The sequence below is a fragment of the Hyla sarda genome, chromosome 2 (assembly GCF_029499605.1).
Source record: "Hyla sarda isolate aHylSar1 chromosome 2, aHylSar1.hap1, whole genome shotgun sequence".
In the NCBI taxonomy this organism is placed as follows: domain Eukaryota; kingdom Metazoa; phylum Chordata; class Amphibia; order Anura; family Hylidae; genus Hyla; species Hyla sarda.
In genome coordinates, this window is record NC_079190.1 from 102,585,976 (window position 1) to 102,607,210 (window position 21,235).

At 36.6% G+C, this 21,235-nt stretch overlaps 1 protein-coding gene across 2 annotated transcripts in view; it reads left to right on the forward strand.

Annotated features, from left to right (window-relative positions):
- Nucleotides 1-21,235, forward strand: part of COL2A1 (collagen type II alpha 1 chain) — a 55,289-nt gene that overhangs the window by 16,612 nt on the left and 17,442 nt on the right. For both annotated transcript variants that reach the window (XM_056562740.1, XM_056562739.1), the window contains 23 exons: nt 19-72; nt 1,005-1,058; nt 1,455-1,508; nt 2,406-2,459; nt 2,599-2,652; nt 2,969-3,013; nt 3,564-3,617; nt 8,027-8,071; nt 8,445-8,498; nt 10,942-11,040; nt 12,422-12,466; nt 12,684-12,782; nt 13,261-13,314; nt 13,766-13,873; nt 15,113-15,166; nt 15,389-15,487; nt 17,171-17,224; nt 17,415-17,513; nt 18,412-18,465; nt 18,806-18,859; nt 19,693-19,746; nt 19,866-19,919; nt 20,947-20,991. In XM_056562740.1, the coding sequence (XP_056418715.1) occupies nt 19-72; nt 1,005-1,058; nt 1,455-1,508; nt 2,406-2,459; nt 2,599-2,652; nt 2,969-3,013; nt 3,564-3,617; nt 8,027-8,071; nt 8,445-8,498; nt 10,942-11,040; nt 12,422-12,466; nt 12,684-12,782; nt 13,261-13,314; nt 13,766-13,873; nt 15,113-15,166; nt 15,389-15,487; nt 17,171-17,224; nt 17,415-17,513; nt 18,412-18,465; nt 18,806-18,859; nt 19,693-19,746; nt 19,866-19,919; nt 20,947-20,991 (1,440 nt within the window). The remainder of the gene's footprint in view (nt 1-18; nt 73-1,004; nt 1,059-1,454; nt 1,509-2,405; nt 2,460-2,598; nt 2,653-2,968; nt 3,014-3,563; nt 3,618-8,026; nt 8,072-8,444; nt 8,499-10,941; nt 11,041-12,421; nt 12,467-12,683; nt 12,783-13,260; nt 13,315-13,765; nt 13,874-15,112; nt 15,167-15,388; nt 15,488-17,170; nt 17,225-17,414; nt 17,514-18,411; nt 18,466-18,805; nt 18,860-19,692; nt 19,747-19,865; nt 19,920-20,946; nt 20,992-21,235) is intronic.

Here is a 21,235-nt window from a genome sequence, read left to right on the forward strand (position 1 = left end):
AATTGCTTTAAATTTAAGGGACCTCAAGGTTTCCAAGGAAATCCCGGTGAACCTGGCGAACCTGGTGCTGCTGTAAGTAAAGCGGTTATTTCAGTATATAGTCACTGGCCTATAGCTGTTCTCTCTAGGAATACCCCCCAGTACTTTACAGTCAGGCACTAGAAGCTATAATGAAGATATAATGATATTATGTCTATGGTTGTAGAGGTGAAACGGTGCATTCCCAGAGCACTGGAGCCACGCTTTATCTCTTCTGAATTTGTGATTATAGTAGACATCCCTAAACTTCATGGCACATTGAACCTACCAGTAGAGAATGGCTTATCCAATAAACCGACATCATAGTCAAGTAAAGGAATGTCTGTGTCTATAGTAAGAAGTGTGGGAGTACAGACTATATCAGACAATAAAACTATATAACAATACAGGTTTTTAGGCTTAAAAAACATGGATGATTGTCTACTAAAACAGCGCCACACCTGCTAACAGGTTGTGTGTGGTATTGCAGCTCGGTTCTTGTACCAGACACAATTTATAGATGGGTGTAATGCTGTTTTGGAAAGAAGCATATTTTTAATCCTTTATAGCTTCTTAAAATATATTTATTTTTATTTTGCATAGTTTGCCTGAATATTTGCTACACTTTCTTTAACCCAGGGAAAGGGTTCAGTTTGCTGTCCAAGCCCTTTATCTAAATAACCTGGCCAAGGCAAAGTATCTTGCTCTGGTTGCTCGCCCTCTCTATACCCCTGTAGTAAGCCAAAGGGTAACATTGAAACAATTACCAAATCTCCATCCACTATAGTTGAATGAGGATAGACCACTTGTTTTTGGCTAGTGGATGGATGGAACCACATCAATACCTTCTGGTTTAGAAATCAAAAGTAAAATGTGAGCCACTATTCAAATTCAGGGGAAGCATTATCTTATATCTTGTAGATAAAGTCGTTTTTTTCAGATATGTTTAAGACCATCATTGATTGTAACTCTGCTTTATTTTCTAGGGCCCTATGGGTCCCCGTGGTCCTTCTGGCCCCGCTGGAAAGCCTGGTGATGATGTAAGAGTCAGATTAATATATCTTATATATACCGGTAGAGAAGAAATCTTAGTGTCCCAAATTTTGGAAATATAATGGGAGACAATAGTATATACCCAAATAACATAAATGTTTCTACAAAAATGTAACTGCTGTGCATTAATGCATTGTATACACAGTGAAACCTCTCCAAAAGACCACCTCTTTGAAAAGACCACTCCCTTATCCAGACCAGATTTTGTGTGACAGTTTTTCAGTTTTATGCATAGTAGCCATTTTCTTGAGATAACCACCCCTCATTAAAGACCACTTTTCAATGCCATTTTGGGTAGTCTTTGTATTAGACACCAGCATTGACTGGGCCACAATTGAGTAGACTATTCTCTGCATTCTTTAACTAATATTCTATTTTATTAGGGTGAAGCTGGAAAGCCTGGTAAAGCTGGTGAACGTGGACCCCCAGGACCACAGGTAAGCGCTTTTGGAGAATAATTTTATTACACACCTTTAATTACACAGAACTATGTAAAGATAAGGACAAGGACTGACAATGTTATTGACCAAGTCCCAGTAGTTGTCAATGAACATGGGAACTTATGTTGTCACCACCACTTAGCAATAGGGTATATACAGCATTACACCTAGAGGTAGATATGTCAGTCTACAACTTCATGTATTACAATACTCTGACACCTCATCCACTTAGGTTATTGGTGTTATAGAGCACTGGATTCATAAACCCCTGCTGCAACCATTACCCTTAGGGGAAGAATTGTAACCCCCACTTCACTGTTAATGAAATACATCATGAAACGTAACAGCTGAAACATGGATACTATTAATTTAAACCTCTACACCCTAACAATGGAATTGTTCACGAAAGTTATCACTTCTGGAATGTCAATTCTAAATGGATGAACAATAGCACATGAAAAATCACACCTACAACTAGTGGAATGTTTCTCCATATACTGGAAACCATCATACATTACTGGAACACTCAACCCATTCCTGCAGAAGATGGTGGATGTCCCATCCTGCTGGTTGAACAGTGACATTATTTATGGGACACATCATAACCTGCTTGTGTGACATTAAATGGAGGACAAAATATATTACTGATGGGATAACAAGTGTGCATATAATGTCCTACTTATGAAAAACTGAGGTTACTGATGGAGGATATTATGCTATGTGGCGGTGAGAATAAGAGTGCTCCAAGACCTACAAGACTAATACTATACACAATAGGGGCAATTAATTCTTTAGTCACTTTACATTATTCCAAACAAATACATTACTTTAGCTTCATGTCTCATTTGACTCTAACCTTTGAACATTGTGCTAACCACAGTCTTATTTTTTAAGGGTGCTCGTGGATTCCCCGGGACCCCAGGACTTCCAGGAGTAAAAGGACACAGAGTATGTATTTAACTATATAATTATTGTTTTATATAAAATACTCAATACATCATAATATCCAGAATGCCAATAATTGTAAGACTAATTACTGTCCAGTTTGTATCTATCATATAGTAATATGTTATGTTTCCTCTTAAAGGGTTACCCTGGTCTTGATGGCACAAAGGGAGAGGCTGGTGCTGCTGGTGCCAAGGTAAGGTCCTGTTTATAAACTAATGCTGACTGGCCCTTATACACAGATGGGGTAGGCTCTAGTTCCTACATTTATTAACATTGTGTTGCATAGAATGTACAAAACCCTACAAAGCCTAACTAGTAAAATGTTAGCTGCTTACTATAGAACATGTGTAATCTGTAGAACCTATAGCAAAAGCTCTATATGTACAAAATACTACTTTGTAATATATTCCTTCTATAGACCTGGGTGATACCAAGACCACTAGTCACATACTATGTTTGGTATGCAAATGGTTTTTACTGACCTTTACGTTTCCTGTGATCTACTTTAGGGTGAAGGTGGTTCTCCTGGTGAAGCTGGTGCTCCTGGACCAATGGTACGTATTCTCTTTTGGCAGATAATTATCTTTTTGTTCCTTTTCTATCAGTGAGATTCAGTGCAGTATAGACATTATGGTAACTCTTCACCTATAAATTATTAAGACTGGCCCTACATTTTAGCCTTTATCAGATATTGCTGCTATGGTTGTGAAACTGAAGTAAGGCCTCATTCCTATTAACCCGTTATTCTGCATATTTGCCATCCCCCCTGCTGGCACCAAATCAATAAACGCTGCTTGAAGGGTTTTTTGATCTGGCGAAGAAGATCTAGTGTTCCCATTCATCCCCAGCAGGGATGTTGCTGGATCACTGGACATATGTAAACCCAGTCTGAATATATAAATACATTAACATATATCAGTGGACAGGAACTATCCATTTTGTCCAATAGTCTTGTTGTCTAGAACACTATTTGGTTGCCAACAAAGTGACATTTGATCTTGTAGGTTTGTAACCAAGGCACAACCATTTATCCTGTTCTCTATATCAGTAGTTATGTGCATTTCATATCACACATTATTGACTCAAATGTTTATTTTTTTTTAGGGTCCCCGTGGTCTCCCTGGTGAGAGAGGACGTCCTGGAGCTTCTGGTGCTGCTGTATGTATTAAACCCTGCTAAATCTAGAAAATATTTACATTTTTGAAGATATTCATATGTTTTATTGCTAATTAAAGACAGAAAAAAAAATAAAAAATAACTGGCAGGAGTCAGGGATCTTGTATTATAGCTATCACCACAGAATCCCGATTTGCCATTGCAAAGTATATACGGGAGCAGGGACTCTGGTTAAAGAAAGGAGTCTCTGCTCCTGTACAGTGCACTGAGTGGCTGGGCTGGATCCACAACACCCGGCCTAGTAAATTTAGTCCCTAACCTACAAAAGATTTACGCTGAAATATTGTCAATATAGAATCTTTATTGAAAAATTGTACAAGACAAAAATAGCCCACCCTATAAAATACACATACCCCCAAGAAAACAACGGATGGGGAGCATTTATATGTAACCTACATTGATTTGTAGGTTGAAATAGTCTAGTAAATTTAATGTGTGGAAGCTGCAATGCATATAGCAAGGCAACTTATGTCTGGGCTGCTCAGTCAACAGAAAAAGTTTGGATTTGAACTAATTTAATCTTTTTTGTGAAATTTCTGCTGAATCTGATTTGTGCCAAATTGATCTGTTAATCTCTATTAAGAACATTTGGCATCTACACCTCTAGAGTTGACTTCCTACAGAGATACACATTAAGGATAAGATTAAAGGGGTACTCCGGTGGAAAACTTTTTTTTTTTTTTTTTTTTTTTTTTTAAATCAACTGGTGCCAGAAAGTTAAACAGATTTGTAAATTACTTCCATTAAAAAAATCTTAATCCTTCCAGTACTTATTAGCTGCTGAATACTACAGAGGAACTTATTTTCTTTTTGGAACACAGAGCTCTCTGCTGACATCACGAGCACAGTGCTCTCTGCTGACATCTCTGTTCATTTTAAGAACTGTCCAGAGCAGCATATGTTTCCTATGGGGATTTAACCATGGCACCCAGATTTTTGTTGATCCCTATGCAGCCAGACACCTTAGCAGCTGTAAATGTAGGCACAGTGTCTCAAATATGTTTCTGGGATCTCTTAGATTGTAAGTGCCTTAATCTTTGAAGTCACATCTGTCCGAGAAACCTGACATGACTTGCACAGTGAAAACAATTAAGAGTGAGAATAAGGATTATGTTTTCATCATGTCTACCGCTTACATGTACGGACTGGCAGCACATCATTCACTGGAGAAAATGAGATTGAGAATTTCTATGTAAACTTCCGAGCTTAATGCAGTATTGATACAAATCCTTGTACAAGCTTAACTTTATTCACAGCAAAACCGCACATCTGTGATGAGGCTTTACCTAAGTATATATGTATAAAAGCAGTAATAGGAAATAGAAGTGATCAGTGTATTTATCCTTAATCCCCTGCAGTAATAGTAGACCATGCCTGCATATCTATAGATGATCTTTGTTTAGGCTTGTCTCCAACATTCCTCCCCCATAGCTTCCCTTGGCTCACGGCTGCCCTGTAATATTCCTGAGCCAAATGCTGTCTGGGCATGCTGGGAGTTGTAGTTTTGTAACAGCCGAAGGTACATTGATTGGTAAACACCGGACTTGCTGATAAATGTATCAGTAAGGGTGTGTTCACATGTTGCCTTAAAATCATGTATTGCAGCACTTTATTTCTGAATGAGGATTAAACTCATGGGGGGAGATTTATCAAAACCTGTGTAGAGGAAAAATTGACCAGTTGCCCATAGCAACTAATCAGATTGCTTCTTTCATTTTTAAAAAGGCCTCTGAAAAAAGAAAGAAGCGATATGATTGGTTGCTATGGGCAACTGGACAACGTTTCCTCTTCACAGATTTTGATAAATCTCCCCCATTGTGATTTAGTAGGCTAACAGCACCCCTCCTTTCTGCTGGATGTGTCTGGTATTGCAGATTGGCTCCCTTTTAAGTGAATGGGACTAAGCTTCAGTACTGCACACAACCTGTGGACATGAGGGGTGCTGTTTTTGCAACCAAAAAAGTAGCCTTTTTCTTATCCTTGACAACCCTTTTCATGTGTTTGACACATGTGAACAGGCCTTACAGTGCAAAGTAGATGTAAGAGCAATAAGGCTCTAAAAGTAGCTTAATTCCTATAGTAAATAGCTAAAGTGAAAGCAGAAGGTGCAGGGCTTGTATTTGGGAGAATTACAAAAAGAGTAATTGTTCAACCTCCCCCACAAACCCCCCAGGCTCTTGGGGAAAAAAAAACAGGCTTAATAAGGTGCCACTTGAAAACTTTCTGGCAGCTTCTAACCTAGAAAAAATATTATGCAAAACGTAATAATAAAGTGTAACCGTGAGATGAAAATGAGACCTTCTCCTAATGTTGATTTATATATTACGGAGGGAATGGATTAGATCATTGTATTAGAAATAAGATTTGTTTAGCTGTCAAGGTGGATCTCTATGGCAGCTATGTCCAGGGCACATCTATCACAAACTATATGACCTTCACATTCTTTCCACTCCGCTGAATGCCTCTGCAATGCAGGTGTCTAGAAATGCATGCAATGTCACATTTCATCCACTGGATGGCATTATAGATGTTTTAGTACTTACAAGATACTATTATCTGCATTAAGCAAAATGATGCAGTGCATGTTTTCTACCACCAAGTGGCAGTATTGAGAGAGTTCAGGCTTATAGTTTTTATACTGAGCCTAGGCTATTATTTCCCAATCTTTAATCATAAACATTAGTCCAAATAAAAAAATATATAAATATATACTTTATTATAAAGTTGGCATTTTTCGAAAAAAAAAACCAACCCAAAATAAGTAAAACAACATACTGTCCACCAGATGGCACTGAGCTATGAATAGGTGCAGTAACAAACTAGTCGTCCAATATTTTATGATATCTGAGAATACATGATTTATAGTGCTGTAGGTATGTGTCTTTAAAGCACAGAATCTAAAGAATGTAGCTGTCTATATTAAATTATGGTATACAGGTGTAGGGTATTTTATATTATAAAAGTTGAACTGGCTATTGCTATTTACTATATATCGCTAGTTTATATGTGTATCCCAGGTAATCTGCCTTGCCTACACAGTTTACATTTGGAGTCTGACTTAAAGGGGTACTCCGGTGGAAAACTTTTTTTTTTTAATCAACTGGTGCCAGAAAGTTAGACAGATTTGTAAATGACTTCTATTAAAAAAATCTTAATCCTTCCAGTACTTATTAGCTGCTGAATACTACGGAGGAAATTCTTTTTCTTTTTGGAACAAGATCAAGAGCACAGTGCTCTCTGCTGACATCTCTGTCCATTTTAGGAACTATCCAGAGCCGCATATGTTTGCTATGGGGATTTTTTTCTACTCTGGACAGTTCCTAAAATGGACAGAGATGTCAGCAGAGAGCACTGTGCTCCAAAAAGAAAAAAATTTCCTCTGTAATATTCAGCAGCTAATAAGTACTGGAAGGATTAATATTTTTTAATAGACGTAATTTACAAATCTTCTTAACTTTCTGGCACCAGTTGAATTAAAAAAAAAAAAAGTTTTCCACCGGAGTACCCCTTTAAGATTGTCCATTTCCCACAATAGACTGTTTTATATTAAGATCAAGGGCATATGTACCATAGAGGCAGATCATGCAGCTTCTATGGGGACTATTCCTTTCTCTATTGTTAAAAACTGTGTATAACTTGTCTCTTCAGTTATCTGCATTGTCAACCAATTAATAGAAGAATTAACCAGTGGGTCATGGAAAGCAAAGGGAAAAAACAGACCTGTCCGTCCTGGGGGAAAAAACAGACCCCAAAATAGGATTTGTTTAAAAACAAAATGCCAAAAATGCCATACTAAACATATTGGGCAAATAAACACAGCGGCTAGATGTTAGCTCAGAGCCAGTCAGGAAATATGAAATGGAATACCCATATGGGGATTTTTGGGGGGCGTTTTTAAACTCAGTGGAAGTGGCAGCATGCGCTGTGTGTTTTTTCAAGAATTTGCATGTTTTTCCATTTATAGAATTCTATAGGTGGAAAAGAACACCAAACATTCCCTCACATGTTTACATGTATGTTAGCATTTCTCTGGCATCCCCTTCCCCCAATTCTTGAATTCTGCAATTGCTTGAGTCATGTGATGAAAGGGAATATTAAAGAAAAAAACATGGAGGAGAAAAATGAGGGGCAGTTGTTTTTACAGGCTAATAAAAAAAAAAACAGCAAACAAACATTGTGTCTGTTTGTAGCCATCGGCTGTTGTCTTTCTGTCCTGAATCCTTTCATTTATTCTAACGAGGACATCATAGTCTATTGGCTTCCTATAAATTACCGGACTGTGTGTGGCCTCAAGTTCATTTTCTAGACATTGTAGAAGCTATGTATCGTATTTACTATGAATTAAACAATCTATTATTATTACTTACTGGAGCATTTTAATTCTCTTTCAGGGTGCTCGTGGTAATGATGGTCTTCCCGGTCCCGCTGGCCCACCTGTAAGTTATCCAATCAATTGCGTTATATGTATTCAAATTTTTTGTTAATTTCTACATATTTTTTTGTAAATAAAAGATTGAAAACTCCTGTTATAATATCATTCAGTACCAGAGTGATTTCCATTTATTGAAGGAAATCCCTGAATACACTTTATAGTCTTCAGCAACGTCAAATAAATCAGTTACTAATTGAAATCAAAGGGATTGATTGGGATTCTATTTGGAGTAAAATTGTCCTTGTAATTGTTTGTTTAGTTACATTGTATACAATGCTAGCAGAGCTCACATTTCCTCTATAGCTGTCAATATACTTTGGGCTAAGCTGAGACATTTCACTACCTGTAAATCACTCACAGTCTCTTTTTGTTTACAGGGACCTGTTGGCCCAGCTGGAGCTCCTGGTTTCCCCGGTGCCCCTGGCTCTAAGGTATGTGTCAACTTACAGCAATTTGCCAAGAGGCCCAGTCAGTCAGACATTAGACCTATAATAAAACAGTCAAGTTCACAGGTCTGACAGGTAACTGAGCTGCCTAGAAGATCAGTGAACTCCACTTCAATAAGTAGCCAGGAATTAATAAAATAAGCGACATACAAGGATACATATGATATAGGACATTACTGCAGTGATCGCCCTATAACTAAGGTTATTTAACTCTAAAAGCTGAATGTGCATATAAAATATCAAACACCTGGATTTGGAAATCCTAATGTAAGCAATACATTGTGTAGTAATAATAATTATAATAGGAATGTATCAAACGTGAGATATGCTGCATAAAAGTGCATAGCATAGCATTCAAAGGCTCAAGTGTCTAGGGCAGAAAATGCTTTGAATGTGTAAGACAGTATAGCAGTTACAATGGATACAATGCTCCATGTCCCCCAAAATAAAATATTAAGAAGGAGAAGCGCAGCATTGCTGTTGCAGTTCTGGTATCTATTCACTTTTAACACTGGTACCAGGAATTCTATATAAATAAATAATATGTCAAAAACAATGGAATGCCGAGACAGGAGGATAGACCTGATTCATGACCTGCAAATTGCATCGTTGTTTTTTTTTTTTTAAAGGCTGTGTGCCATATATGTTGTTATTTTCAACAGAATTGCAGACATATAAAAAAAAAAAAATAAAAAAAAAATATATATATATATATATATATATATATATATATATATAATGAGTAAAATATCAAACCCATTATTTATTAATACTGATGAATATCATATAAACACTGTAAATACTGTCCACATTTGTATGTGATGCTGGTTTTCACCTCGAGGCCCTATTGATATACAAATGTATATACATATACACAATTGTCATATACATATTGTTAATAGGCTTTTTATGTATTTTTATATAAAAGGTGCAAGATAAACACCTCATCTTACATAGTGTTGTGGAAATATTAATGGTTTGTCACATTGCCTTTATTTTGGGCCTCATATTGTGCGCTAGAATGCGGTCTTATCCGGATTTCTACCACAATAGGTAACAAGAACACTTTCTTTAGTGAATATGCCTTTACCCCACACCTGACTGTCCCATGGAACATTTCATAGCATTTAAAACACTAGCGCAAAGCAGGGGGTAAAAAAGGTCAAACTGAGGACAAAAGAATAGAGGTATGAGGAGGCTGGGAGCACTCTTTTTTTTACAAGTTCCCTTAAAATTTTATAGGATAACTCAATAGGAAGCTCTGTTATCCTTGCTCTGAAGTTTCTATTCCCAGGAGTTCTAGTTGCAGCAGTTGCCTGGGCAACTAGAACGCACAGGGGTCCAGTCTGGAATTTTGGTAAACAAGGCCCTTTGTGAAAAGGAGACAGATAAGAAGGCATCAGTGCATGAATAACACATTGACCCTACATACTGAATACTGAAAGGAGGTACTTAGACACATTAGATACAATACTGCCGCTATGATGCTCACTACTCAACTAAAGTCTATTTGCTTTCAGTTTATATATTAGGGCCATAAACTAATGGAACTAATGGACTGTACCTAAGAAATGCAATATATGGCCCAGGCCTTGAAAAAAACGAAATAGATTAGCTTAGAAAATGTCCATTGTAAAATGATCATGAACCCCTCACCCCCACCAAGAAAAACGGCTATCTAGATTAGTCATAACTAAAATAGAAAAGTATGAGGCAATGTTTTTAGTACTCTATACAATGCAAATATAGATTTATATTAAAAAGTGCAATGCATTCATCCAGCCACCAGATGGCAGAAGTGCAAAATATGCAGACAATCCATACACAGAGATACCGAGGTCTTATTTTTCCTAAATTACTACATACAGAGATATGCCTTAACCATACTTATTAGCACTGGCTTTATTGTAACAATTGAGGACAAAATATCAGTATTACAATTCCATTTTACATTGTTTTATAACACGACATCAATAATTCTTCCACGTCAAAAAAAAATTGCTAAAATTTTAAAGGTTCATAATATGTGTAAATATTTTTCTACAAATTCACATAAAATATAATCAAATATTTAGGAAATCATGTAGCATATTATATACAGATAAATTGTCATAAAACATGATGCAGAGCTTTCATCATATACTATATACTAAAAATAAATATTATATACGGAAATAAATATGATATGCTCTTTTTTTTTTTTGGGAGGGGGGGGGGGGGTTACACTTCTGATGCAGTTCCCCCAAACTAAAGGAGTTCTGTATTCTGGGTTGCAGTGTAACTATAATGTTCTAATCTTGATACATTTCATAGTAGTAGTAATAATAATAATAATCATTATAGAAACAACATGATCATGGATGTTATCATCATCTTTATTATATAATGTGGATATGTTTTCTTATAATCACCTTTCTCTTCTTATCAGGGTGAAGCTGGCCCCACTGGTGCTCGTGGTCCTGAGGGTGCTCAAGGTTCCCGGGGAGAGTCTGGAACACCTGGATCACCTGGACCTTCTGGTGCTCCCGTAAGTTTTATTGAAGATCAGCTTTACTGAATAATTTAGGAATCAACATAGCTAAATCAAAATATCTCAAAAATACTGTGTGTAAATCTAGCCTAAAGTGTTAAATAAGGCTAAGGAGGAACACAAGAACAAGGGAGAACAATTTGAGGTTAGTTTGGGGAAGGGAAAGGGATCAGAAGCAGCATGAGAAAATATTATTTATTCAAAGAGTAGTAGGTGCTTGGATCAAAGTTCCAGAAGATGAGGTTGGAAATCCTCAGTATGTTAATGTAAATCTTCCTGGGATAATCATATATTCATGCTAAGATAAAAAATAACAAGAAAATAACATAATAGCTGGTTAGATAGACCAGGTGGTCTTTTTTCTGTCATACTTCTGGGTTTCTATTCAGCAAAATATTAATTTTTGTATAGAAAAGTGAGATATTATCTTCACAATTTAACTCTGTAGTAGTTGCAGTTTATTTCCATCTAACCTTACCTGGACTGAACTGAAGTGTCAGCAGGGCTCTGCTATTTTCACCTACTGGCCACGAGTGATACTGCAACTATATGTTTTACTGGATCCCTTCCAATACTTCAGAATATAGAAAGTGCTAGATCTAGCACTCGTCAATGTTTAACAGTGCTCATCCTTGCATCACCGCTCTATTAGTAGTGGCGGTGCAATGTACTGCAGCCTTTTCCTATTCAAGTGAATGGACAAACTTGCAGTACCTTGCAGAGCTGCTACCAATTGTACGGAAATGCAGGTACAAACAGAAATAAACAATGAAAAGGCTGCGGAACTCATGCGCTGTGATTCATTCAGACAGCTGACTGTTGGTGGTCCTGGAAGTCAGACCCACACATGGTTTACCCAGAATACATACAGACATTGGCCCTCATTTACTTTTGCAAACCCAACAATTGTCGGGTTGAGTGCCAGAATTGAGAAAAACCCAACTAACTCTCCATTTTACTGAGAAAATCTGAAAATGGGGCGTGGTTGTATGGAAAAGGTGATGTGGTCACCAAAAAGGGGCATGTTCCTGACATTTTAGCACAAATCCAACATATTTACTAAGGTTTCCACAGAAAATTTAGTGGATTTGAGCTGAGGAAAACCCCACAGATCAGAGCATAAAAAAAGATCAGAGTGTAAAAAAAGCAAAATGTAGGGAAAAGTGCAAAATGTAGGTAAACCTTAGTAAATACCATGGAAAAAAGTTGTAGGGAATTAAAACCCACAAAGAAACCCATACTCCACTTTTAGTAAATAAGGGCCATTATGTTAACTAAATCATATATAGCTTTGTACTCTGCAAGTGTAATGTATACCCATACCAACCAATGTATACAATATATTGTAATTATTTGTTGTTTTCTTCTCTCTTCTTAGGGTAACCCTGGTACAGATGGTATCCCTGGAGCTAAAGGTTCAACTGTAAGCACATTATAATATAATTTTATAAAAGAAATCTATTCTACAATATTTTGCGATGTATACTTATAATAACATATTAGGCCCATTATCTGTCTTAGCCTACTTATTTATTGCAAAGATAGAATATAACAAGTCACTAACATTTATATAAGGTTTTATGTAAGGTGGCCCTATATCTATTGCAGTGAGACAATAATCTTTGTTTGTACCATTTTAGGGTGGTCCTGGCATTGCTGGTGCTCCTGGTTTCCCTGGCCCACGTGGTCCACCTGGTCCACAAGGTGCAACTGGCCCTCTTGGTCCAAAAGGTCAAACAGTAAGTCACTTTACTACTTTATTTTTTCTTTGCATGTTGTTCATGACCAGTATTATGAACAGCTGAATTTTATGGTAGAGCTGTGGAATTGTATGAATAATATTTCTGTATTAGACTCTTTTTTTTTTTTTTTTAAACTCAGATAGGCTGAACTTAATTCTTGAATATGACTTGTGTGCACATAGTATTTAAAATGTTCTGTAAATCAACATAACTAATAATCTGATAGGCCTAGTAAAGTTGATGTTCCTATTCCTAAGCAGCCTGAAGGCTATATAATGGATGACCCATTATATAATATTAGTACTGTTAGTAGTATATGTAGATAAGCCAGTACTGTGAGAGATAGATGTCGATAGGCCAGTACTGTGAGCAATGTGGGTAGGGTATGTAGGTAAGCTAGTATGCTATCTAGTTTTTTTTCAAGTTATCCAAGACAATTGCTTATTTACTAATGTATTCTTTGTCTTCATTGTAGGGTGACCCTGGTGTTGCAGGTTTCAAGGGTGAACAAGGTCCCAAGGGTGAAATTGTAAGTATTGATTAAAATGCTTACCGCATGTAGTACAGCTATGGTAGCATGCAGTAAATGCCAACAATACATCTATTATATAATCAGTGTCCATGTAAAACAAAGACATTACCGATGTAGTTCATATAATGCCATTAGTAGAATACTTGTAAGTAACTATGATATCAGATTGCAAGTAAATAACCACCCAGTTCAGATTAAAAAGAATACTATTTGTTGAGTTATGTTTGCATTTTCACTAACTGGTATCATGTTAGCTGGCATACACATTTTTCTCCTTACAATGGTAGATAAAAGTATTACTCACATAATCATACATTGCAATACTATACATTTATCTACTAGAGGGTTTTGTTGTTTGTGAAAAGAAACCAACAAAATGTGATGTATGATGTATACTGTTGATAATCTTTTTGCACAATACTGATATAGATTTGATCATGTTTCATAGGGACCTTCAGGTCCTCAGGGAGCTCCTGGTCCAGCTGGTGAAGAAGGCAAAAGAGGTGCCCGTGGTGAACCTGGCGCTGCTGGCCCAATCGGTCCACCTGGTGAAAGAGTAAGTTTCATATTTTAGATTATATTATCTAAATATTATAAAAATATCAACTTCTATATATCCCTGCCTGTCCATGTGAAAAGAAACAGCCAATAATAAGTGCAGTACAATAGAGTTATTACAAGCTTATACATCAAGATAAGTGGTCCAGTACCATGCAGGTTTACACTCTCATTCAAGTCCTTTTCTGCTTCAAGTTAAAAATACATAATACAGACACTTTTAACAGGCACACATTTTATTAAATGACAGGTACACTTTAATGTACCCATGAAAATAAGACATATTCTACCCAGATGCCACAAATCCATTCCAAAATTGTAATATTTTTACTAGTAGTATAGTGGCCTAAAACAGCACAAATATGTGCAAGTGTGGCTCATAAGAGTACTTGCGTTTACTATTTAGACAAAGGGAGAATTTTACTAATGCTGTCTAATTCTTTAATCAACAGCTTTCAATGCAGCATAGTTATCTCAGGCTGTCTGAGAAATCCCCCACATCTTAGATTATCTAGTCTAAGATTAGACCAATTTTAAATTGGCTTACTTTGCATTGTATACCAAAATGTTGACGCTTTTCTTTTAGGCCTTGCCTCTTCCAGTGAAGCCACACTCCCTTTCTGATAAGCCAGTTTAAGACTCATAATAAATGTGGTGGAAGACATGTACCTTTTTGGAGCAAATTACACCAGGATTCCTGTGAATCTGCAATAGTAAATCTGCTCCAAAATGTTGACTTATGGCATTCAATGAAACACAGAAGCCAGCATCAGTATCCACTGAGAGGGGCAGGGAGAAGGGGCTGGGGGAGAACTCTCCTTATGAGTACACTGGACACAAATGCCCGATTTATCAATCTGTCAGAAACCAAAATGGTTTTTCCCATAGAAAACAATCACAGCTCAACTTTCATTTCTTATGAAGCTCTGGTAAAATGAAAGCAGATCTGTGTCTTGTGTATTCTCCAATCACTACATTGACCCTGTCCTCATACTATGCAGCCGGGACAAATCCATTTTAACATGCACTTGAAGCTGTATATAAACCATTGTTCAGCTACATTTGGCATATACAGGCTTTTTTTCTTCTTTATACGCATCATGATGTTTATACATGTCATGATTTTAAGACTCATTGGCTTATCATTGTGCTGTTGAAATCTTTCAATTTTATCATAAGTACATAACTATTAAGTTATTATAGGTAATAACCATATCAATGTTTTTTCTATCTTCAGGGTGCTCCTGGTAACCGTGGTTTCCCTGGTCAAGATGGTCTTGCTGGTCCAAAGGTAAGTAGGTCTAAAGGTCTTAATGCATATATTGCATATATTATTGTTTAATTTTCCATTATATAAAACTTATATTATCTATATGCCACCAAATATTTTACCTATCCAAATGTAAAAAACGTAATATAGTCGTAGCTCAGTATTGAATAGTTAAAGAAAAGCAATAGTTTTTATTATATAACTTTTAATATCATTGCATTATTTTTCTTTTCTTTTTTTTAGGGTGCTCCTGGTGATCGTGGAGTCCCTGGTCTTGGTGGTCCAAAGGGAGCTAATGGAGATCCTGGTCGTCCTGGTGAACCTGGTCTTCCTGGTGCCAGAGTAAGTGAGATAAAACATATCACTAGTCTCTGAGGTTGGTTGCATGTGATGACAATGTGATTGTAGTGGTCTCAGTGCTATTATTAAGCCCAGAGAGTCCTCTCTATGGTGTAAAGCTTTTTCACATTCTTTCTCAATTTTAATGGGTAGGACCAGAGCTGGGTTGTTTTTCAGTAGTACCAATAATGGCCAATCACAGCACAGCACACACTTCTTTCTGCTATGCCATGACTTATTACTAGTAAAGGTGGAACTAGCTGACACTGTGCTTGGGAATGATTTTCATAGTACTGCACTTAAAATGGCACACATAAGGATAAAGGGTTACTGATTCACTGGTTTTGCAAGATGTGAGCAGAAATGAAAGAAAAGGCAGCCACACAGCAAGGAAGAGGTTACACAAAGCATTAAACTGCTGCTGAGAAGCTAAAAGGCGGGTGGGAGGGGAGATTACACTGCAGCATTGTAGACACACAGCAGTAGGTACACTGGTATTTACACAAGGGCCCTGGGCTTTATGGGTGGTGAGAAATAAGCCTTGATTTACCTTACTGTGGATACTGCAGATTATCTTAAGCAGGTAGACTGTCACAATTTTAGGGACACAGCCATAGTCCCCCCCCCTCCCCTCTTGCACATAGCTCTTGATACACCAACCCAACTTCATGTGTTGTGTCCTGATCTAGCTAGAGACAAAATTCCCCTAACAACAGGCAATAGACAACAGAATGCAGGGAAGTGAGACATCTAGTGGCCAAGATTTACAAGTTTGTTAAGAATCACATAGGCTATCACATGGAGGGAAGTTGTTTCAAATGATAGTGACCATTTAAAGGTTTGTTGCTATATTAAAAATAAGACCACAAATAGGCAGCCTAAAATGATATGACCTTGTATTTGTTTCCATTTACTAAATTAAATTAAGCAGGATAATGAATTTCAATGAAAATTACCAGAGAAGCAGGTATAAAAGCTTCCCTGGTTATACGGCCCACATTTTTACAGTAGGATTTCCTGGCTACTTGACTTTTATTTAAGTGTATAGATTACATTCTGGATACATAACACAGAAATGACAAGCTCCTGAACTGTTTTCACAACTAACACAAATACATTGAGGCGTATTTATGAAACCTTTAACTCCATTATTTTGGCTGTAATTTGTAGTTTGTTTTTTTTTGTGCAGTTTTTTTTTTTGCAACATTGTTTTGCGCCAAACCAAATAGAATTTTTTTTCAAGTAACGTTGGAAGTCACTTTTCAGTTTGTCGCATTGTTTGGCGCAACTGCGCTTACTGAGGTGAAATTCTTCACCAGTCCTTAGTTGGCTTAGAAACTGACTGCTACCAGCATTATGAAAAAGTTACACATTTGTCGCATGGGTTAAAAAGTCGCACAAAAAGTTGCAGAGGAATCACCATACAAAGTGGAGTACCGAAGTAAGACATGTGATCAGCACCAGATTTATCACATGCCCTGTGCCATGTAATAAATTTGGTGCAGGTACACAGTTTCCACCACGTGAATTAATGGAGTAAAAAGATGTTCTCCACCTCCACTTTTCATGAATACCCCCATGGTCTGCATGAGACTTGTTTTGATGTATACCACATTGCTTAGATTCAAAATGCTTTTCTCATTATTAATTTTTTAAGATTCATAACAAGTATTCTTTCCTCCACAGGGTCTTACTGGTCGCCCTGGTGATGCTGGTCCTCAAGGAAAAGTTGGTGCAACTGTAAGTTCATAAGATTCATTTATGTCTCAGTAATCCATTGTGGATATTAAAAGAAAATATAATATCTAGGTTATCTGTTTGATCTAATAGATTTCTCATATAGAAAGTACTCAAAATAATTACAAATAATAATAATTAACATTTAATATATTATAGTACAAATCAATAGACTTGGTTATTTCTCTTTTAGGGTGCTGCTGGTGAAGATGGTCGTCCTGGACCTCCTGGCCCTCAGGGTGCCCGTGGTCAGCCTGGAGTCATGGGTTTCCCAGGACCTAAGGGTGCCAATGTAAGTGACTTGTATGCCAACCAATATTGTACACACAAGAATTCATAAAATGTGAATCTGGCTAGTCTTTACATCTAGTAGAGTGTATAACAATAATTCTCTGCTCGTTTGTCTCATTGTCTGACTATGTACAAAAATGTTGCCAACGGTTTTTGAAAAAGATGAGATTTACAAAAACTAAAAACAGCCCAAGATGCTGGCTATTCCTTTTACGTTTTGTGATCCTCTAGAGCAGCCATCCTCTCTATATTCACAACAACTTTAGAAACAAGTGAAGGGAAATGGCCAGAGGGTAATGGTGGCTGATGACACTCGCTGTCTGCCATTCTGTGGCCTGAAGAAAGAATACACATTTTCACCCTTTGGTTGAACCCATATGGGTCAGAACTGCTTTGAAATTTTTCTGCAGATTTGCAGCCCGAAACGCTCATTATTACATAGATATGTGATCACTTTCCTAGGGGTGAGATCCATGGTGAATCTGTAACAAAATCTGCTTGTAACACAGGTGGTTGTTGCTGGGTATTTGTGACAGATTTGCGAGAAAAAAATGTAATGCAAGTGGAATCACCCTATTGGGGCGCTTTCAGTCCAAGTGCCTAGCGCAATACGAGCTGCATATATGGCCTTGGATACACTGGACACTGGAGCAGAACAATGTAATTAATATGATCAACTGTTTACAGCTCACATATATGTTAGCAACTCACAATACTATATATTCTTCAAACATATTTATCTTAATATGTCTATGCTATATATATCATCCACTTACTAGAACTATACTTAATATATGCATATAAGAACTATACTTAGTCACCCAATGTATGTTTATAAGAAATATGTTGACTTGTTTTAATAATGTACATTAATTTACATTAATTTACATTTAATATAGGGTGAACCTGGCAAGTCTGGTGAAAAAGGATTGGTTGGCGCTCCTGGTCTGAGAGTAAGCAATTTAACTTGTATTCTATATGATAATTAGTTGAATATTTAAGTATGTAAGTAGAGGACTTAATATAAAGTTACAGAGAATGTTCAATTATCAGATAAATGATTTTAGTAAATTTACTAGTAAAAGCAACATTAAACATAGCCATGAATTTTAATTGAATCATGTATCTTTAATATCATGACATATGTAAATACTTCAAACAATCTCCTATTTGGATGTAGCCTAATATATCAATACGACATTATTGTACAATGCAAACTGAATGTAGTTTTACCAGGTATATTTTAATTTTGATCACTATTAAGACTAATAAGAAAAAATTTCTTTGTTTTAGGGTCTTCCTGGAAAAGATGGTGAAACTGGTGCTCAAGGTCCAAATGGTCCAGCTGTAAGTAAAACATTTTATAACAGTATGTTTTTATTAAGGTTTTCAAGATATGACATGTAAACAATGCATGAATCGTAGAAAGGCAACATGGCTGAAAATAAAAACAAAAATAAGCACATAGGACATCTCATCTCAGGTGCATAAATGCTACATCATAGGGAGTAAAAATTTTTAATGTTGTTTAATATTACAAAAAAAAAAAAAAAAACTTGTTCTAGACCCTAAATTCTCATTCCATGATAGGTATTCCCAAGGGGTAAATACTATGATTCTGGGGGATACTCCCCTGTACACGTGCTATAGTCTTATAGAGAGCATGATTGATCGATTGATCATAGCTTTGAGGGTTTAGGAACATTGAGAAACACTAGACCAACAGACATATGACTGTATGGCATCACTAGACTCTGGTTAAATCCACTTCATATGGCCACTTTGCAGTAGTCTTATAAGAGCTGGGGATTACCATTTTTGTTTATTAATCTTATAACTGCACATCATATGCTGAATTCATAAGACACGAAGGTTGAATTAACAAATTTTAAATACTGGGACCAATATGGAGGATGGAATAATATATGTCCAGTAACATTCAGACAGATTTCAGGTAAATTGACAGAGGAACTTCTACCTACAGTAAAAATTAATTTAGAGTTTTTTGGTCTATGACCAGATTATTTCAAGTATTTGAAATCAATGTAGTAGTTAATGTTATTATGAACATTGGGTACTATGGCCCACAAACTAAAGAGAAGAAACTCAGTAGCTGCATACTGTATTTTGACTGCAGTATTGTTGCCATGATACTAATGATATTGTTTTTTTAATTGCAGGGGCCTGCTGGTGAGAGAGGTGAACAAGGTCCTCCTGGTCCATCTGGCTTCCAGGTATGACAGCGCATATATTCTGGCGACTCCAGGCTCTGATATCAGTGTATATTCTCTAGTAGACATTATTTTGTAATGCAATGTTTAATTATACGTTTGCTTTTTTTTCTATTTACCAGGGTCTTCCAGGTCCCCCAGGTCCTCCTGGTGAGGGTGGCAAACCAGGTGACCAGGTGAGTAAAATGTGTATTTCTGAAAACAGGTTTTTATTTTATATCTCTTTAGGAAGCCTTTTATAGTTCCAAACTGTTGACATTATAGTATAAGCAAAATCCAAAGCAACAACTTGAAAGTCATAAAGACAAATGTTAAACTTCTACAACTTTTCCAATATGGACCATGTTAAATAAGCGTTTGACTTCTGGTTTTTATAAGAACCAAGTCATAAAGCATCAAATTATCATGTAGCCTTAAGTTCTCTTGGTCGATTCTGACCAACAATATTAAAAGTTATGTAATGTTCTTTTTGCATTAAGGTTTATTTAGGGTCATGCATACAATGTTGCACATATAAACATAATATCAAAGTGAGACATCAGCAAGTACAATATTCTTACAATATTCATCAAAATTATCCCTGCAGATCAGCTGTTTGCCTAAGCCGCCAGCTCCTTTCTGTGTGTATATCCTTGAGCCGTGGCTTGGGGACACATCTATTAGACAGGAGCACTGAGTATCAGCACCTCTCCAATCATGATAACAATGACTATCCTGAGAATATGCCATCAATATCTTGGGACTGGAAAACCCCTTTGAGTCTAGTTTTCACCATATTTACATGTTATATGATGCTCTTATGTCTTATTCATGAGGATAATCATCTTCTTATAAGGTTGAGATGACTGACCCTCATAAAAGTTTTGCCAACAGTTTACATGCATGAGTAAAATGAGATTCTAGGCCATCTATAAAATGTAACTGATTTGTATTATCATCAAAGATAACTGATATAGAAAAATGGAAATGTTGTGTCTGAGCCAATAGGATATAGAATCTTACATAAAATATAGTCACAATGTGTGTTGTGAGTGTTGACCAAAACAGTCTTAAGATTCAGAACAATGTAGTTTTGCTCAGCAATAATGTAGGGATGTTAAACTTTTTCACCGATTTATTCATCTTCCCTGTATGTTTACTATCACTGTTCTCTGCGTACTGTACTTTTACAAAAATCTCATCCTTTTGTTTCTCTCTTTTTAGGGTGTTCCCGGAGAAGGTGGTGCCCCAGGTCTTGTTGGTCCAAGAGTAAGTAATGACACAAAATCTTTTCTTTCTTTAGATTATGGGGGAGATGTATATAACTGCTTGCACCAAAAATGTGGCCTACATGGGTTACACTACATTTTCAATGGGTTTTAGACACTTGCTTGATGAAGAGGTGTGGCTTAATGGAAAGTGGGAGCATCTTTGCCCCAAAAAAAGGGGGGCTAACTTATAAGCAGCAACATTTTGGTGCACATTTACATGGTGTAAAACTAAGCTTACTGAT